The sequence below is a fragment of the Anolis sagrei genome, chromosome 1 (genome assembly GCF_037176765.1).
Source record: "Anolis sagrei isolate rAnoSag1 chromosome 1, rAnoSag1.mat, whole genome shotgun sequence".
Taxonomy (NCBI): domain Eukaryota; kingdom Metazoa; phylum Chordata; class Lepidosauria; order Squamata; family Dactyloidae; genus Anolis; species Anolis sagrei.
Genome location: NC_090021.1, coordinates 19,216,210 through 19,235,549, shown reverse-complemented (window position 1 = coordinate 19,235,549; position 19,340 = coordinate 19,216,210). Strand labels below are relative to the sequence as shown.

The 19,340-nt window shown below is 39.4% G+C and overlaps 1 protein-coding gene across 39 annotated transcripts in view; it reads right to left on the bottom strand.

Moving 5' to 3' along the window:
- Positions 1–19,340, bottom strand: part of NRXN1 (neurexin 1) — a 1,138,555-nt gene that overhangs the window by 618,554 nt on the left and 500,661 nt on the right. For all 39 annotated transcript variants that reach the window (XM_067462984.1, XM_067462983.1, XM_067462987.1 and 36 more), the window contains one exon: positions 6,231–6,614. In XM_067462984.1, coding sequence (XP_067319085.1) covers positions 6,231–6,614 — 384 coding nt within the window. The remainder of the gene's footprint in view (positions 1–6,230; positions 6,615–19,340) is intronic.

Here is a 19,340-nt window from a genome sequence, read left to right as displayed (position 1 = left end):
TTTCAGAATTCTTTGAAAAAACGAAATGCAAGGGCCCCCCTAAAAACGAAACGAGTTTAGAACCATTTTTTTCCGTTGTTACCCAAGCCTACTGAATAGCTCTCACAGTTAGGAAGTTCTTCCTAATGTTCAGGCGGAATCTCCTTTCTTGTAGTTGCAAGCCATTGTTCAGCGTCCTAGTTTTCAGGGCAGCAGAAGACAAGCTTGCTCCCTCCTCCCTATGACTTCCCCTCACATATTTTATACATGGTCCTCATCATGTCTCCTTTCAGCCTCCTCTTCTGCAGGCTAAACATGCCCAGATCTTTAAGCCACTCCTCATAGGATCAAGCCCTATGTCAAAAGGATTCCTCTTGTTAACAAGTTTTGGGCATGCTTGGCAGAAATCAAGCAGAGCTGAAGTGCTCACCAATCCTAACTGAAAGTAATAAGTACCACGTTATTTATTTATTTATTTACTGTATTTATACCCCGCTTTTTTCAACCCTGAAGGGGACCCAGAGCGACTGATAGATTATGGCAACATTCAATGCCGCATCATACAACAAATAATAAATATAACATATCAAATTATAAAACAATTAAAACATAAATACAATAAGTATAATAACAAATAATAAATATAACATATCAAATTATAAAACAATTAAAACATTCCTTACTGACATCATTGACATACTGCCTTAGTCGAATTTTGCTTTCAGTGATGTGGTATACTCATGAAATCATTATATTAATGATTTCATGAGTGGGATTGCACAGCTAATGGAAAACATCCCTTGCTCTTCTGGTATTCTCAAAAGGTTTCAGAAAGTACTACCAGTTGGGCAGTAAATAATAAAATCAACAATATGAATGGGGTGTGTTCAGATGCATTATGACTCCATGAAATTACTGTTTCTGTGCTGTGTATCTTTGTGTGAACATTTATTGTAGCATTATTTACCATTTTTTCCTAGACATGAAGGATAGGAGAGTTAAAATGTTTGAATTATATGCAATCCATAAGTAACTCCAATGGGTTAGACCTAAAAGGAAAAACACTGACGCTGGGCTAACAAATGCATCCAACTCTTTGCAGCCTTTTACATATCAAGAACTTGGTGAAAGAGATGGAATCCTGTATGACCTGTTACATCACATAACTTTATATATGAGAGATACTTAGCAACCCCTTTACTTAATTGGGAAGATGCCTAACAGGCCACCAGCAAGAGTGGCTGATATGCTTTGGTGACCAATCCGCATTGAGGCGTGTACTGGAACCAATGCAATGGGCATCCTGTTCTGTATTAATTGCATTGTGCATTGGTCTCATTTTGCCAGAAATGCAACATAGTAACATAACACTAGCCCTTTGCCTGATGTGAACATTATGGAACTGTCTAATTTGAATTCCCACAGACATATGCCAAATTACAAAACTGTAAGATCCCTCGCTCTAATAAGAAATGAAAATTTTCTCATTCTTAAATTTCTAGTACTTGAAAACATAACATGTTGTGCAAACCAATGTTTTGATTTTTTTTTTTGCAGAAATAAAACTTTAGCAATGAATTTCCCAAATGTCAAAAATCTGGCATCCACATGATAGAGAAGAAAATTTGCAACATTCTTTGAATCCTTAGTCTATTTCCTATGGAACTAGCAATTGGATTTGGGCTTCTTTTTGATAAAGATACATCAAGATGCTTCTTTCTTGTAAAAATAAAGGTATAGGGCAGTGGTTCTCATCCTGGGGTCCCCAGATGTTTTTGGCCTACAACTCCCAGAAATCCGTCAGCTTACCAGCTGTTAGGATTTCTGGGAGTTGAAGGCCAAAAACATCTGGGGACCCCAGGTTGAGAACCACTGGTATAGGGGTTTGGTGCTCAAAGGTTTGAATTTGTAAGAATATTTTATTTATTTATTAATAAGAAGCGCATCTTTTAAAAACCTCATTCTTTACATTGTGAGTGGTTTTTCAAAAACTTTCTTACAGATGGAAGGGAGTTGCTAAAACTACTCTTACTTTCCTTGCCAATGAAACAAGTGAAGAAATCCATCCCCAGAGAAAGGTGGCTCATGATAAGTGGAAGTCACCCATCTGCTTATATCCCTAGAAGTAAAACTGAAGTGATACTAGTCTTGATGTTTTGTTGTTGTTTGCAGCTGCCAAGTCAACTTTGACTTATGCCATAAGTCAAAGTTGATTTAACAACAGCTAAGAACAGTAGTGAACAACAAAGTCTTCTGGTGACCCCATGAATGACAGGCCTATAACACAGCCCTGCTATTATTAAATACAGTCCTCTGGTCTTGCAGATTCAGATCCATGGCTTCCTTAACTGAATCCTGATATAGCAGTGGTTCCCAACGTGTAGGTCCCCAGAGTTTTTGGTCTTCAACATCCAGAAATTCTAACAGCTGGTAAACTGGCTGAGATTTTTGGGAGTTGTAGGCCAAAGCGCATGGGGACCCACAAGTTGAGAACCTCTGTGATATAGCATAATGCAAATGGTAACATGATATTTGTGGCAATTAGACTATATTAGATGTTTTAATGGGCCAAAATCAATTGCTGTTGGATACCAGATCACAATTTATTTTCCCACAATCCTCTTAACATATGAAATTAAGAACAACGCATACCTGCTTTTGAGTAGACAATTCCCTAGCTAGGTGGCCCCAGCTAGGGCCCAAAATCTTGTCCTCTCACTTTATTATTACTTTTATCCATACTGCTGCCATATAATCTATGAACTTTACTCACTAGCCTATCCTTCAAATTATTGTGCTACCAGTCTGCCCAACTGTGACGATATATTGAATTTGCTATTGGTCGTTGGTTTTGACACTTATTTTATATATCATTATAATGTTGCTTTATTTTGTTTTATACTGTTGCTATGCATTTTAATTTGTTACATTTTTAACTGTGTTTATTGGGCTTGGCCCCATGTAAGCCACCCCGAGTCCCTTCGTGGAGATGGAGGTGAGGTACAAAAATAAAGTTATTATTATTATTATTATTATTATTATTATTATTATTATTATTATTTTATACTCCTCTAAGAAAATGAACCATTGTTTCTTATCATAATAAGATTATTGCTAGGGTAACACTCTCCCACATTAACACTATCTCTATATTTTTGATCTTCAGAATGTATGATCTCCTCTCTCTAACTTGCTCTCCGCTGCTATCTTTATTCTTTTTGCTCAGTTTTCTGTGGAGTAAGGTGCTAAGAAAACTGTCATCTTTCCTCTAACTGGCACTAGGTGAAGATGATCCTCCTGTTTCCAAAGCCTTATCAAAATTGAAGGTGGTGTTGGTATCCCTTTGTGCAGTGGGTCACCAGAGTGGCTTCTCATCCCACACCTTCCCAAATGTTTGTTTTGCCACCATTTTAGTGAATGAGCACCACTTCAGGATCCATATATTCATAAGCATACAAGACAAAGCATGGTAACATTAAACAGGGTGGGTCAGATGTGGCCCCTTTTGTGTGACAAATAAACAAATGCATAATTGTTTGCTCTTGGGGATCATTACCAACAGCCAATAATATAATACTGACATTATTTTATTATAAACATGCCAATTAACCTTCTGAAAAATCAAACATAATTTTGAAATGGGATCTCGACTCCTTGTAAGAACCCAAAGTGCTTTTTAATCACCTTTTCCTAATATAAAATTAAATATGTGCATCAATAAGTCTGATTTTCATGTTCACCTTCCTAGCTAAAGGGGATATTCATTAGCATTTTGAAATTAACTTGCTCTTTAAGATAAGCAGGGTCCCTCATGAGCTGCGACTCCTTTTAATCTGTCAGAGACTGGCAGTGGAGGAATCCTCCCCCTTCTTCCATACTTCTGACTGCTTTGTGGGACTCAAAGATAATGGCATTGTTGTTCCAAGTAGGTGGGAACTGATAAGCATCTGTTAGGTAGGAAACTAATCTAGTAATGTTATAGTTCCTAGTGTGAACATATGTATGGACATCTTGATCCTGCTCCCTCCCCATCTGGCTCGTGCCTACTTCAGTGTTGTTACAAGTCTTTGTTTCATCCCATTTTTTTCTGTACACATTTGCAAGAAAAAAATACATTTTTTTCTGACTGTACACATTGTCTACATTTTATCATTCTTCTTGTTTTTGTTAGTTATAATAATCATCTATTATGGAAATCCTATGTATGACAGACCTCCGAAAGCATCAGCCACCAACAGCTCTATTCAAATGTTGCAGGTTCATAGCTGTGGCTTCCTTTACTGAGTCAATCTACCTGTAGTGGACCCTTCCTCTTTTCCTATTGGTTTCATTTCACCCCAAGCACCTCATCCAATGAATTGTGCCTTGCTATGATCTGTCCAAAGTATGATACTCTCCATTCTGTCATACTGGCTTCTACTGAGAATTCAAGTTTGATTTGCTCTTGGACTCATAAAGCTGTAATTTTTTGCATATTTCAGCATATTCTTTAGCTCATTTTAGATGAGTTATTCCTTGGTAACTGTCCCTTTTGTTTAGATGCCTGAACTGTATTTCCAAATAAGTTATTTCTCATTTGAAGTTTTGATTTCCTACAATGCTATAAATTTGTGGAATGAAGAAAAATATCATTGGGAGATAAATGTTTTTATAGGGAGAGGAATGCCCTTATTTTGCCTCCCCCAATAGGTGCCCAATCCCATTCACTACTTTTTTTAGCACCACATTTTAGATGACTTATTTTTCTTCCTGACAGCTTCACTATCTAGCTTTCACAAATATAGAAATTGGAAATACTATGACACTGGATGATTCTGATTCTGTATTTAATTATACACTAGAGGAACTTATCTAGTTCCTTCACAAATGCCCTTTTAAGTCCCAGTCTTTTAATTTCTTCACTTCAATTTCCATTTTGATTTATGACTGAGCCAAAGTATAGAAAATCTTTATTGCTTATTTGCATTCCCTTACCGACTAAAGTTTATGTGTGCTGAGGTGCTTCTATATGCACTTTTAAAATAGGTTTCATTGATGTATCCAGATTCTGTAGTGTGAATGAACCCAATGGAGGTTGGTTTTCCCCCCATTATTCTGAATTTCTGAGCAGCATTTTTAATAAGATAAAATATTTGATCCACCTGAGGCTTTCCCTGTCAGGAAGCAGAATGAAATATTGGAAGAAAAAAGGGATAAGGCCATATTTAACTCACACTTTCTTGTAATTAACTACAGTAATTTGAAGTTGGTTCTCCACATTTGCAAGTTTAACTTTTGCGATTTTGATTAATTTTGGATTTGATTCATTGTGGATATGATTAAAATGCTCACTTGCGTATTCCTAGGTCTTCCAGGGCTACTCTATGATCATCTTCCACCAGAAGTTGACCATACAGCCAACTGGAAGACCTAAAAGTTCCTAGAATTGTTTGTTGTTCAGGGTTTTTTTTGCATTTATTCTTCCCTAAGCAAAAATGGAGGACCTACAGTAGTACTATTTATAGTTGACCATAACAGAGAAAAGTTCTAACCCTGTCATTTCTGTTCAGTCCTAGTTTGCATTTTCAGGTTATATTTCGCCACAGATAGGACTTCATCCAATACAGCCTTCTCTTCATCTTTTCTCCATTTATCTGTCCTGCTGAAATGGAGTCCCATAAAGGCAATCATGTGGAACAATGCCACTTCCAGTGGATGTCCCTGAAACTCTGTTGTGGCAGTACATGGAACCGGAAAAAGACTGCATTTTTAGGTGTTGGGTGCTACTCAGCTCCCAATGACAGAAGATAGAGAGAAACTGGATAGAGATAGGGAAAGGACATGAGATGGCTGCCATCCCTGAAGATGGAAAGGCATGGAACCTTGATGGTAGGGACAAAAGAAGACCGTTCCCCCCACTTTTCCCCACTTTCATGTGATGAGGTCATAAGTGACTCTTATGCCAGTGGGGAAGTGAATCTCCTTTTAGGTACTATAGGAACTTTAAATGGGGTTTTCAATGCACTGTACCTATTTGGGAAGGAGATTTTTCACCTCAGGTAGCGCTGTTTAAAGCTAGATGAAAACCCAAAGTGAATTTGCTGCCCCACTAATGCTAAATCAGCAGTCACCACTGACTCTCCATTTACAATAAATTCCAACACTCAAGACATCTTTTCCTTCGTTTGTCCTTCAGTCTGATAAAGAATTGTGCAAAACAGAAGGGAGGGCAGGAAAAAAAGAGAAAATAATGAAAAGGAGTGGTGACCTACCTCTCTCACACGATCTGCCTAAGTAGCCTGTACCAGAACAATCACAGACATATCTGTTCCAGCCATCTCTGCACACACCATTGTTTTTACATGGATTGCTCAAGCATGGTTTTGCTGTTTCTCTCGAACATGAAGGTTTCACCCCAGAAGTGCTTTGGATTTCTGCCATTTGGCGAATATCTTTGCTTTGACCATCAATAAACAGGTCCCGGATGCAGCCCACGTAGCCATAATTTAGAAGTGCTGTCCAGACCTCTGTTGGAAAGACCAGGCCAGCTTTATTTTCTGGCAAACCTCCAAGATACAAATCATCATCAAGGTCCAGAATTTCACTCTCTCCTGGTGCAGTGTAAGGTGTTCGCATCGTGTTGACAGAAATGGTACCTGTTGGGGAATAAAATGGAAGATGCTTTGTTGTAAACATTTACCATTACTAATTTACTTTGTCCAGTTAATACTTCCATTGAAATCCCACTGATTGCCCATAACCAGAAAATCGCTTCCATTAATTCCCTCAATGATTAATATTGTTTGTACTGTGGTGTTTCTATAAGCACTTTAAAAATGTTTATGGTTCTTAGATATATCCCAAGTAGTTGGGTAGATGTAAGGATTCCAGGTTGCAAAGAACATCTAGTCTGAATACAGTCCAGTGATTTATTACATTATACTCTGCTTTTAATAAATAATAATAATAAGTGTATTTGTACCCCACCACTATTTCCCCGAAGGGACATGGGATGGCTCACAGTAGCACTACGAAGTGCCGCACTCAAGACAACAATATACAAACATATTAAACAATATAAATCTAGAAACATTGAACATACATCCCATCTGATAAAATGTAAACTTCATAAAAGGTGTGAATAAAACTGGCTTTCTACAAGCAACAAACCAAAGTGCTGGGGTAAAACAGTCGCTGGTAAAACAATCTGACCACAAAATTACACAAGGTCAAAGGCCTGTCTAAAGAGTCATGCTTTTAAATTAGCCCGAAAGGCTTGGAGAGTGGGGATGACCTAATCTCTTTAGGCACGGTATTTCAGAGCTGGGAGGCCACTACTGAGAAGGCCCTCTCTCTCATCCCTACCAACTGTACTTAAGACAGAGGTAGGACCAAGAGAAGGGCTTCTCTGGCAGTTCTCAAAGCCCATGCTGGTTCATAGAAGGAGATGTGGTCTCGAAGATAGGTTGGACCCAAAGCATATAGGGCTTTATAGGCGACAATCTGCACTTTGAATTAGGTCCAGAAACTTATCGGAAGCCAGTGGAGCTGCTTTCATAGGGTATGGTGCTTTAATTTATTTTACTCCTTTTGTTTATTATGTGTACTTAGTTTATTCTTCGGCTTTGGTTATTTCATAAGTTATACTGAGTTTATTCTATTTTATGTTTTACCTTGATTGTTGTTTGATTACTTTTGGACATTAAATGTTTGCCATTTGTGGTTTGTGTGTGTGTGTGTGTGTGTGTTTAAACCACCCCAAATCCCTTTGGGGAGAGAGAATAGGTTACAATAATAATAATAATAATAATAATAACAATAGTAATAATAATAATAATAATAATAATAATAATAATAATAATAGTAATACAAAGAACGTACAATGAAGCAGATTTTTTATTCAAAATAACACATTTATTCTGAAATACTACTCAAAGAAATTGTAGATAGTAATTTTGGTGTCAAGTGTCCCTGATGGTGTGATCTGAACCCCTTTCGCGATGCCACTGAAAAGTCTTATTTTCTTTGCAACTGTGACAATTTAGCTGTGACCCAGGGTTTATCACTTAAATGGCACTTATTAAACAACATCCATTGAGTGGAAGACTGTACATTTCTTTGGATTCCCAAAAAATTAAATAAATAAACCAAAGACTGTTATTAAGCCAAAGAGCATTCAAATGATCTAGCAATCATCATGTGGCTGTTTATCCCTAGAAAGCAAGGGCAATCTTTAAAAGGTCTTCAGTGATTTAAGACTGCAGTGAATAAGTATAACAACTCCCAGATGGCATGGGGGTGGCATATACTCCACAACAGTGTTTTGAAATGGATATCTGGAAAGTGCTGCTCCAAGTGAGAGCGTGATTACTCTAAACCTCTAATTATATACTCGGGAGACAGCCATGCGCCTTTTTCTCCCCCTGTAATTTCTAGCTCTCAAACTGGAACTCTGACTTTAATTCAAAATCTCAATGACTTCTTAGCCCTTAAATGCTGGCTTAGCTGTGAAAAACTGCGGATACCATCTGGTTTATGCTGCCACACACTACTGGTGTTCGACAAGAATAATAAGTTCCTTCTCTGATTCCAATGTGTAATGATGATATTTGAAAAAGCTGAATGGCAGCTAGGTTAAGGACCCCTTTGTGAGCTTCTTTCATGAATAGTATGGAGAAATTAACAAAACATACAAATGACACAGCAGCCCCAGGACACAATTATTCATGTGTCCCTTGCAGGTGGCAAAAGCCATGGAGCTTTGCAGCATGTTTTTGCAGGATTTCCAGCTTCCCTTCTTTGCTTCCTTGCGCTTTGACTGCAAATTGGGCCACAGACTAACAGCAGAGCAGGCACACATTTCCCATAGGTACATGCTAATGAACCTCTTCAATCATATTTGTTATCTCAGCAATTCAGTTTTAAGAAGTCTGCTCACTAAAACCAAGACATGGCAAGATCCATTATGTCAGGCTGCAACAGAGGAGAGAAGGAAGGAAGGAGGGAAGAAAAGGAGCTCTACCATCGACTTTCCCAAGAAGCCATGCTCACCAGAGGTTTTAATACCTCCAACTGTCACCTGGCATTAGCTATTACATCAAGTGCATTGCAATGGCATGAGCAAGATTGCTATGTTTGGCATCACTTCCCTGATCATTAATGATGGTGGAAAACAGTAAACCCACCAAGAAATCACTAAAAGAAGACTTCTTCAAGAAATCTGGTGTTTTGGGGCCTCTGAGTCTTAAATAAAGATCTGAAAGTCCAGGGGAGGAAACGGTAGAAAAACATTTTCTCCTATTTTTTGCAAAGCCTCTTTTATCCAATGGTAATGTGGTGGGAGTAAATATATGATCACCTTGTCTTTTTTGTTAGATTAATAAAATATTTAAGACAAGGTGATCATATATTTACTCCCACCACATTACAATGAATCCTTGTATCTGTTTGTGACTGGATCCAGAACCCCTCATGAGTAAACAAAATCCATGGCAGCCATAGTCCCATTATTTCCAATGTGTAGTAAAATGGTATACCTTATAAGTAAAGTAAAGGTTTTCCCTGACATTAAGTCTAGTTGAGTTGTGTCCAACTCTGTGTGGTGGTGCTCATCTCCATTTCTAAGCCGAAGAGCTGGCATTGTCCGTAGACACCTCCAAAGTCATGCAGCATGGAGTGCTGTTACCTCCCCACAGAAGTGGTACCTATTGAGCAGCTCACACTTGCATGTTTTTGAACTGCTAGGTTGGCAGAAACTGGGCCTAACAGCAGGAGCTCACCACCAACCTTTTGGTCTGCGAGTCCAGCAGCTCAGCGGTTTAACCCACTGTGCCTCTGTCTTCCTGCAAGAGAAAGATGTCTACAGCCATTGTGTCTCCACAGAGTACATTTCTAAAAACAATATAGCAAGCAGACCTTTACTTAAGATTATGTGAAACATTTGATCACTGCAGTTCCTGGTTTTGGTTTCCTTTTTCTCAGTTCTCTTTATGCGAATGAGTGCTTTATGTCTGTCTGCTGCTATGGAGGATTAGAAGAAATGAAATAATGTTCCTTGTTTTGCTAGTGCTCATGGTTCCTTCCATTTTTAAATTTATTTTATCTTATTTAGCCTGTTTTTCAGGACATTGCAGCTACATTTGTAACTATAATATTTTAAAGAGGAAATTCAATTAGTAATTATTTCCTCAATAAACAGAACCTTGGATATATCTAACAGATGGCTTTTATGCCAAGAGAAGTTATACACCGTATTTTCCTTCTGCAAAGAGTTCTAACATTGTTCTTTTACCTCCTCCCCATGTCAATTTCTCTATTTCCCCAGAAAAACAGGAAATATGCTTCCCCCCATCTTGACACATCATGGAAAACCCAAACAATCATGTACCACTGGAGGAAATGGCCATTATTGTTTACATTGTCATGTATAAATATGTGAGAGGAAGCCACAGAGAGGAGGGAGCAAGCTTGTTTTCTGCTTCCTTGGAGACTAGGACGCGGAACAATGGCTTCAAACTACAAGAGAGGAGATTCCATCTGAACATTAGGAAGAACTTCCTGACTGTGAGAGCCGTTCAGCAGTGGAACTCTCTGCCCCGGAGTGTGGTGGAGGCTCCTTCCTTGGAAGCTTTCAAACAGAGGCTGGATGGCCATCTGTCAGGGGTGATTTGAATGCAATATTCCTGCTTCTTGGCAGGGGGTTGGACTGGATGGCCCATGAGGTCTCTTCCAACTCTTTGATTCTATGATTCTACATCCTACTATGGTTTCAAGATACTGCTGTGATGACGGTGTCATGAGTTAACCAATGGGAAGCCCAATGAAATGCTTGAAAAAATGTTTAATATGTTTTATAATCTTGTGACCCTGAGGAGGAAAGATGGAAAGATGAGACAGTATTCTGCATCACTTTAGTTAAATCAGCTAAGACTGGATATACATTGCTCTATATTCTAGGATCTGATCCCATTTTATCTGCATATCCCATAAGATATGGCAGAGGAAATACCCTGGGACCAGATCCTGGAATATAGGGTAATGTAGATCCGGCCTAAGAGTGCATTTACCTTGTAGAATTAATGTAATATGACACATTTAAACTGCCATGGTCCAATACTATGGAATCCTGGGGTATGCAGTTTGGTGAGGCACTAGCACCCTTTGGTAGAGAAGGCTAAAAACTTTGTAAAACTACAACTATCAGTGATTATGTTGACTAGCAAACTTGGGAGGCTTTGTGAGGGACTGAACTAGCGGGTTTTTTTGTCCAACCCTACAACTTTCCTTTACATCTAATTAAAAAGGGGGGGGGGGGTGTATTTATTGAATTGGCACATGTGAAAAACTGGAGGAGAGGTTGGCTAAGGCCCCTTCTACACTGATTTGATAATTTGGAATAAACATCAGCGTAGGGTCCCTTCCACACTTCCCCTTTAACCCAGGATCTAATCACAGATTATCTGGCAGTGGAGAATCATAAAATCCAGTTTAAAGCAGATAATCTGGGCTCAGATCTTGGAATACAGGGCAGTGTAGAAGGGGCCTAGAAGGGACCCAAGGCCTCTTCCACACAACTGTATAAAATCCACATTGAGCAGGATTATATGGCAGTGTGGACTCTGGCTGGTTCCACATAGGCCTTTAACCCACGCCCAATCAGGTTTAAGAAACCTGATTGGGCATGGGTTAAAGTCCACACTCATCCTCCCCAAACTTATGCTTTTCTGGGGAGGGGGGAGTCTAGGTTTTTAAGGGGATTGGGGAAGGGGGTTACAGCCCTCTGGATTTTCTGAGCTGATTCAGCCTGGAAAACACAAGAGGGCTGTGTGGACTACCTTCTCAGAAGTCCCAGGATTTCCAAGGGGGCAGTTCACACAGGGCTCATACTGTATTAGACCCAGGTCTTTCAGGACCTAATTAATTCAGGACAAAGCAGCGTTTTCCTGCTTTATCCTGAATTAATTTGCTTTACCAGAGGTGTCATTTCCTATTGACTTATAGTGACCTCACTCCTTTCATATGGGTTTCTTATACAAGAAATTATCAAGAGGTGGTTTGCTATTCCTTTCAAATACAGTGTTCCCTCGCTACTTCACAGTTTGCTTTATGCGGACTCTGTTTTGCGGGTTTTTGAAAACATTAATATATAAAAAAATATAAAATATTTACATTCTCAGAAAAGGACGCTGAGGCACGGCGGGGGAAACCTGCCTCCCTGGCCACTGCACTTCTAGTGTCCACAGAGGCAAGGGAGGCAGGCCTTCCCTGCTGCGCTTCAGGTCACTGCACTTATGGGGTCCAAAGGCAGGGCAGGGAAGGCCTGGCTCCCTGGCTGCCGCACTTCTGGAGTCCTGAGGCACAGTTGGGAAAGACCTGTCTCCCAGGCCTCTGTGGACCCCAGGACTGTGGCGGCCTGAGGCGTGGCAGGGAATGCCTGTCTCCCTTGCCTCCATGGACCCTGGAAGTGCCACAGCCTCCCTGACCTGCTGCTGTCTGCATGGCTCCGTTTGTGGGTAAGAAAATCTGCACAGTAGGGATTCCATCTTAATTTTAATATTTTTACATTATGTTAAAATAAACGTATAAATATAAAAATTAATATAGTGTCCCTACTTTGCTGATTTTCACTTATCGGGGGTGGCCCTGGAATTGAACACCCATGGTATGTGAGGGGACATTGTACTGCCTACAGCACTTACTACTACTTGTTGGTCCCCCATCTAAGTAGCCTGACCATGCTGAACTTCCAGTAGTAGTAGTAATAATAATAATAATTTCATTTCTTACCCCCATCTCCTTGTGGCTTGAGGTGTGTTACAGTACTATTAAAATACATAAACATTGTAAAAATACCACAATACTAATGATGGTTTCTTTGGGGATAATTAGGTACATCTTAGGGTGAGACAACACCCTAAGACATGGATGGAAGATGATGTATAATTGTATTGTCGAAGGCTTTCATGGCCGGAATCACTCAGTTCTTGTGGGTTTTTTCGGGCTATATGGCCATGTTCTAGAGGCATTTCTCCTGATGTTTCGCCTGCATCTATGGCAAGCTTCCTCAGAGGTGACCTCACCTCTGAGGAAGCTTGCCATAGATGCAGGCGAAACGTTAGGAGAAATGCCTCTAGAACATGGCCATATAGCCCGAAAAAACCCACAAGAACTGATGTATAATTGTTTTTTAGTATGACGACTGACCACTGTAGTTTTGGATATTGTTTTAATGTGTTATTGTAATATGAACTATGATGTTTTTACTGATTGTATGTGTTTTTATGGTTGGAAACCAGTCTGAGTCCCTCAAAAGAGGTGAGAAGGTCGGAATATAAAACTCTGAAATAAATAAATAAAATAAATGTGGGGAAGGATTATTCTGCAGTAGCTGAAACACCAAGGTAACACCAAGATGTAGTAAGACCAGCCAAGCAACAATACTACATCTTACCATTTCTTCTGGGACCAAAATTCACCATTTTGGAGGCATGAACTAGGACAGATGGATTTTCAGAAACAACGCAAAGGAATTACAGCAATATTATGAATGACTGGAATAGTCAGGAAAAGAGAAATGATGTATGGGAGGTATAAGGGGGGGAGAATAATCCAACCTGCCTGCTGACCTAGCATCAAGGAGTTAAGGAAATTAAGAAAGCTTCTTTAGACATGTCACAGCTCTTTCTTATCTCTGCGTACCACTCTGCAGTGGATTTGCAGGCTAGCTATAGATAGGCAAGAGTAAATGTTTCCAAACAGAGAGAACACAGATCAGCAGAAAAGAGACTGGTCATTCATAAATATGGTTGAAATAAATATATAGTTCATTGACAGAAACATGGGACATACAGAGTGTTTGAAGATACAAGAGCAAAAGATCTCAAAGGGGTACCAATTGTTTGGTTGCAGATTGCTGAGGAAAAGTTTATCAGAAAAATGGCTAAAACTTTTGTTTTTGTATTTCTTTAAAAAATACAGTGAGCTCTCAGTATTCATTAGGTTTGTGCAATCTGGGTAAACTGCTATTCATTTTGGTGTCCCAGATTTCAGTGGGTTCCCAATCCGTTTTTCAGGAACTTCCTGAATTTGGGAGGACAGAAATTTGTTTTTGATCTGGGAAGTCAAAAAATTCATTTTTATCCAACCCATTATGGGAAAGGGGGTACTTCCCTGGCTCCCTTTTCCATCATTTTAAGCATCACATGTCCTTAAATCCTTCATTAAGACCTGGATTAAAAGCATTAGAGTTAAGATACCACTTTCTCTGTGATCCTTTCCCTTCTGCCTATAGAGGAGACCTGGGTTTAATGTTTTGTTAAAGCTGTTTCTACTCTAGAGAAAATAGGAACTGCAGGTGCACGCACTGCACAGGTCTCTCCCTGCAGGAGGCAGTTTTCCCAGGCATTTTAAGAGGGCTTCCCATTTTCCAGGGAAGGAAGAGGGATTGTCCTGGAGGTATCCTACCCTGGGATTCCTTATAAAAGCCCTCTTTTCTCTTGATTTGGAGGTGCTGGAAAGGAGAACTGGTGCATTACCCCCTCTGCTCTCCCCAGTGCTTCAATCTCCTTTCTGCTTCCAAATCAAGAGAGAAGGGAGGGCTTAAGAAACCCTGCTTCTTGGGTTTGATGAGATGACCTGGGTTTAATGCTTCATTAAAGCTGTTTCTACTCTAGAGATAGGAGCTGCAGGTATGTGCATCACTTAGCTCTCTCCCTGCTGGAGCCAGTTTTCCAATCCATTTTAAGGGGGCTTCCTATTTTCCAGGGAAAGAAGATGGATAGACCAGGAGGTGTCCTACCCTTGACTTCATTTTAAAAAGCTCTTGATTTGAAGATCCTGGAAAGGAGAACTGCTGCCTTATCCTCCCTCCCCCTGCTTCCTTTCTGCTTTCAAATCAAGAGAGAAGGGAGGGTTTAAAAAACCTTGCTTCCTGGGATCCTTTTACTTCTAGTGTCTGCCTCCCTCCTCACACTCCACATGTAACTGAAAGAAACCAAAAGCCACTGTTCTGTTGCAGCTGGTAAAAAATGGCTGTTGAGCCCACATTGTTATGAACTTCTGAAAAAGCTGAACAAATTGAGCAAACCGAAGGCAAATGTCCAAAACGAGCCAATACACCAAAAGTACCAAAATATGTGTATATCAAATCACATTATGTACAATGGCATACTAAAATGGCAAAACCAAGGTTTGCTTTATGGAATCTTTTAGGGGAAGTGGGAATATCTTCAAGTTAGGGATATTTGAATACATGGATGCAGAATATGTGAATATGAAGGGCCAGCTGTACTGCTATTTGTTTTCCTCAGGTGAAATGGAAATAATCCATGGATGCAGAATATGAGGATGTGAAGGGCCAACTTTACTGCAATTTGTTTTCCTCATATGAGATAGAAATAATTTAAGAGTGGAGTTTAAGGCTTTGAGAGTAATGTTTAGAAGTCTGACTTTGAACCTGTAAAATAGGATTGTCATTCATATCTTCTGAAATCCTCCTCATCTTTACTACTTATAGGGCAAAGAGGTTCAGTATATGAAGAATATCTGTATCAATTGAATACAGTCAATCCCCAAGTTATAAACAAGATAGGTTTGTTCTTAAGTTGAATTTTTATGTAAATCAGTACATTTTTGGAGTGCAACTCCAGCGCTCTCTCTCTCTCTCTCTCTGTGTGTGCACAGGAAACGGTTAACGCCCTGTTGTGTTTGTTTTGCTGCCCGTACCCCTGTTCAGAAGATTTCACCTCACTCTCTATCCCTGTGATAATTGGATTCTGAAAAAAATTGGCTTGTTGTGGAAACAAGGATTGGTGATACAGCTTCAGTGGAGACACCTTTTCCCCATGATCATTTTCCCCATTATTAATCTTCCTTCTTAGGGGCAGATTTCTCTCACATCCTATTGTCTCACCCATGTTCTTTACTATGGATATCATCACATTAGATAATTTTAGTATCCGAGGATGCAAAATGCTGGGAGGATGGAGTCTGCAAGGGAGTCCATCAAATGACGTAGGGGTTTTTCATGTGGGGCCCATGCAAGAATCCTAGGACATCTAAAAGTAATGAGGTCCATAGTTAGGAATGGGGTGACACAACAGAAAGAGAAATCTACCCCTAGGATGTTGTCCAGAGAACAGGGGAGGCTTCCCATGTTCTTGTAGAAAACAATGGGGCAACCAGGGGTGGGGGAACTGAGTGGCAATGCTTCCCCTCCTTGGATGGGTAAGGGAATAACGTGGGCAGTATGGGGCATGGGGTGACATTTTCCTCTACTGCCTGCTGGATTCGCCATGCTGCCTGACAAATCCCCCCATTATTGCAAATTGGACCTTAATGTGATGAGGTCCTTTGGTTCAATGTATACTGGTATAAATTAAAAAGAACTTTGTTTTTCTTTTGAAAAATAATACAAAAAATGTATCAATATTTGAGAACAGGAGAAATAAAAATAGATTTTCAAAATAATCTAATTAGGAGGAAGCAAAACCGATAGGCTCTTCAATCTCTAATTTGGATATGATACTAGCATAGTTTATTGTTAGCATGCACAAGTTGCAGGAGGAGGAAATAGGAAGCATCTGCCTTCATTTTTTACTTTAATCACAGCTTGTAATTTCATCCAAACTAGAACAAACTTGACTTAATTCAGAAGTAGACCACTTACTACTTGTATTGAAAGGGCAGTTGTACAGTTTTTTCAGGCAAGGACACTGCACTAATTTTCATCTCCAAGCAAGCCAAAAGCAAAACAAACCATCACCACCAACAGCGAAAGCAAGCAAACCAAACAAAAAAAACCCCTCCAAAAATAAAAAAATAAAAGCAAACAAATGCAAACATTCCAGCTGCAAGAAAGTCTTCAGAAAAGTGCTCAGAGATGGAAAGAATCAACTACCCAAGTGCAAGAAGATTGGCTTACGAAGATGTGTGAACTGGCAGAGATGGACAAGTTCACAAGAAATCTCTAATCAATTTCAATTACGTTTCTTCAGAAAAGATGGAGTCAAACTTCCATTACTGTTTCTTTGAATTGGAAAAGTGTTATCTTATGGAGAAAGGCTGTATTAATGGTTTTTCTTCTTTTAACGGATGTGGAAAACAGAAAATAAAACCATCTGATAGAGTTTTGTGTTCTGTGCAAGTGTGTTGATTCATGTGTTTTATTTTTACTAGGTACTCAGGTGTAGTGTTTGTCATGTCACTATATATTTTTGTTTGCTTTTATGATTAAAATTATTATTAATAATAAAAAGACAAGGTCTACAGTCCTTTAAGATAATTTTCAATTTGGGACTCAATCTGTGCAAAATTCATACAGGATTGGCTTGTGAAGATAACAGCCTTTTCTGCATGGTAATTATATACAGTGGCCATTAAAAGATGAAGGGAGAATAAGGACGAGCCAATGGATTTTGGGTCTAAAGCCAGATGCTGGAAGGGTGACATCCCCTTAAATCTCTGGAGAACCCCTGGGAATTCTAGAAGAAAGTCCACCCCCTGTTCCTGAAGTGAGGTACAGGAAGAAATAAGTATCTTCCTATATTTCCCATACATTCTCCAGAGCCTTCAGACTTATCCATCCTCCTCTGGGCACTGAATGGCTTCATGGACCAACATCCAACAGAACACAAGTAAGTTGCTCAGCAAGGGAGTAAAAAAATACGTGTCCAAACAACACCTCAAGTAAATCTGGATTAATCTGGAGTAAACTGGGATTTCCCAGTTTATGTTGGATTAATACAACACCTGGAACACATGAGCCTGTGAAGATTGACTTGCAGGATCTTGTTCCGTGATCCCAGAGATCAATCCTCCTTGTCATCCTGATTCTTTGGGCTCTCAGAGGAGGGAAATTCTTCATCTCTCCCCCACCCCAAACCAACCTACCAACACATCATTTGGACACATCAGAAGTTATCTTGAGGGGGAATGTGCATGCAGCCAGGCCCCCCTGGTATGTTTTGGGGCAAAACAAGGGGCCGGGGAGCTGGCTACATGCCTTCCAAGGTCAACCTCGGATTGATCAGGGAGGGCATATAACCGCCTTATCCTGTAAAGGAAAGCGTGGGGTTTGGGAGAGGTGTGGGGACTAAATTCCAGGAGGAACTGGCATTAAATATCTCAGTTCCTTCTGACATTTAGCCCTACCTGGAAGGGCCCTATATAATGCAGATTGAATTGCATTGAATTGGATTATATGAGTCGATCATATAATCCAGTTCAATCTATATGATAATGGCACTGTAGATGATGGTTTAGAAGTTGTCAGCCATTTTTTTGTTTGTCTGAGTAAGCCAAAAACAATTGCAATTTTTTATCCACAGTTATTGAGATGAGTTAAAATTAATAATGTATGTAAAATTAATGTTAGGTTTAGTTGAAAAGTAAAAAATAAAATAACTGGACATAGTTTAATATGCAAGTGATGGTGTTGGATCACTTTGCTGTGGATTTTGTTGGGAATGAAAAAGAAAAACCAGTCTCCTTAACCAGACACTAAGGCATGGCTTAGTGTTATAATACAACCAGTTTCTAAAAACCTAAAGCTTTTGAAAGCTTGTGCCACAATAAATTGGTTAGCCACCTTATAATTTAGTCAACTTTTTAAAAATCCACAATAATTTAACAAGCAAACCACCCCTTTAGATTTGACAGATTTCACAATGCCTATTTTTTGTGTATATAGCATTCTTTCATGCTGCTTAGCTTAGGTTTTTTAATTGAATGTTTGAAGAAGTAGGAGTAGCAGCATTCATATATTGCTACCCTGTTGATAACATCATTGTGTAGCTGAGCCACTAGGTGGCACTGGGTCTGGATAGATTCAAGAGTTTCCTCCGAACCCATCTATGACAGTTATTTTCCACAATTTGGAACTGTAATGGGAACTTCAAATCTGTGAAAAATCAAAAAGCTAAACCCACAAGTGTTCTTGATGAGAAGAAAATAATGTTGAAATCAGTATAATAGACCTTTGAATAATGTGCATAAGATAAATCTGCTGTAAATCTGTGTTTTGCATGTTTTATGAGTAATTTTTCTAGATTGTCTAGAATAAGGCTGAACTGAAGAGGATGGCTTTTCTCAGTGTAGTTTATTCTCACTTTGCTGAAATGGGGAATAAATGTGTTTTAGAAGAAAGTGTGTGCATGTACATAATTAATAGTGAAGGTTTCTTTGTAAGCATCTTTTGGGACTATTACTTTAAAGGGAGCCATCCCTGGTGCAATGCTGAGTATTGTGCCTTTCTTTATCTTAAGAAAGTGCTTTGGAAATAGATTTTTTTCATGCCAGTAGTAACTTCAGAGACTGCATTGGATGTTGCCCAAGGGATGCCCAGATGTTTGATGTTTTCCATCCTCGAGGGAAGCTTCTCTCAT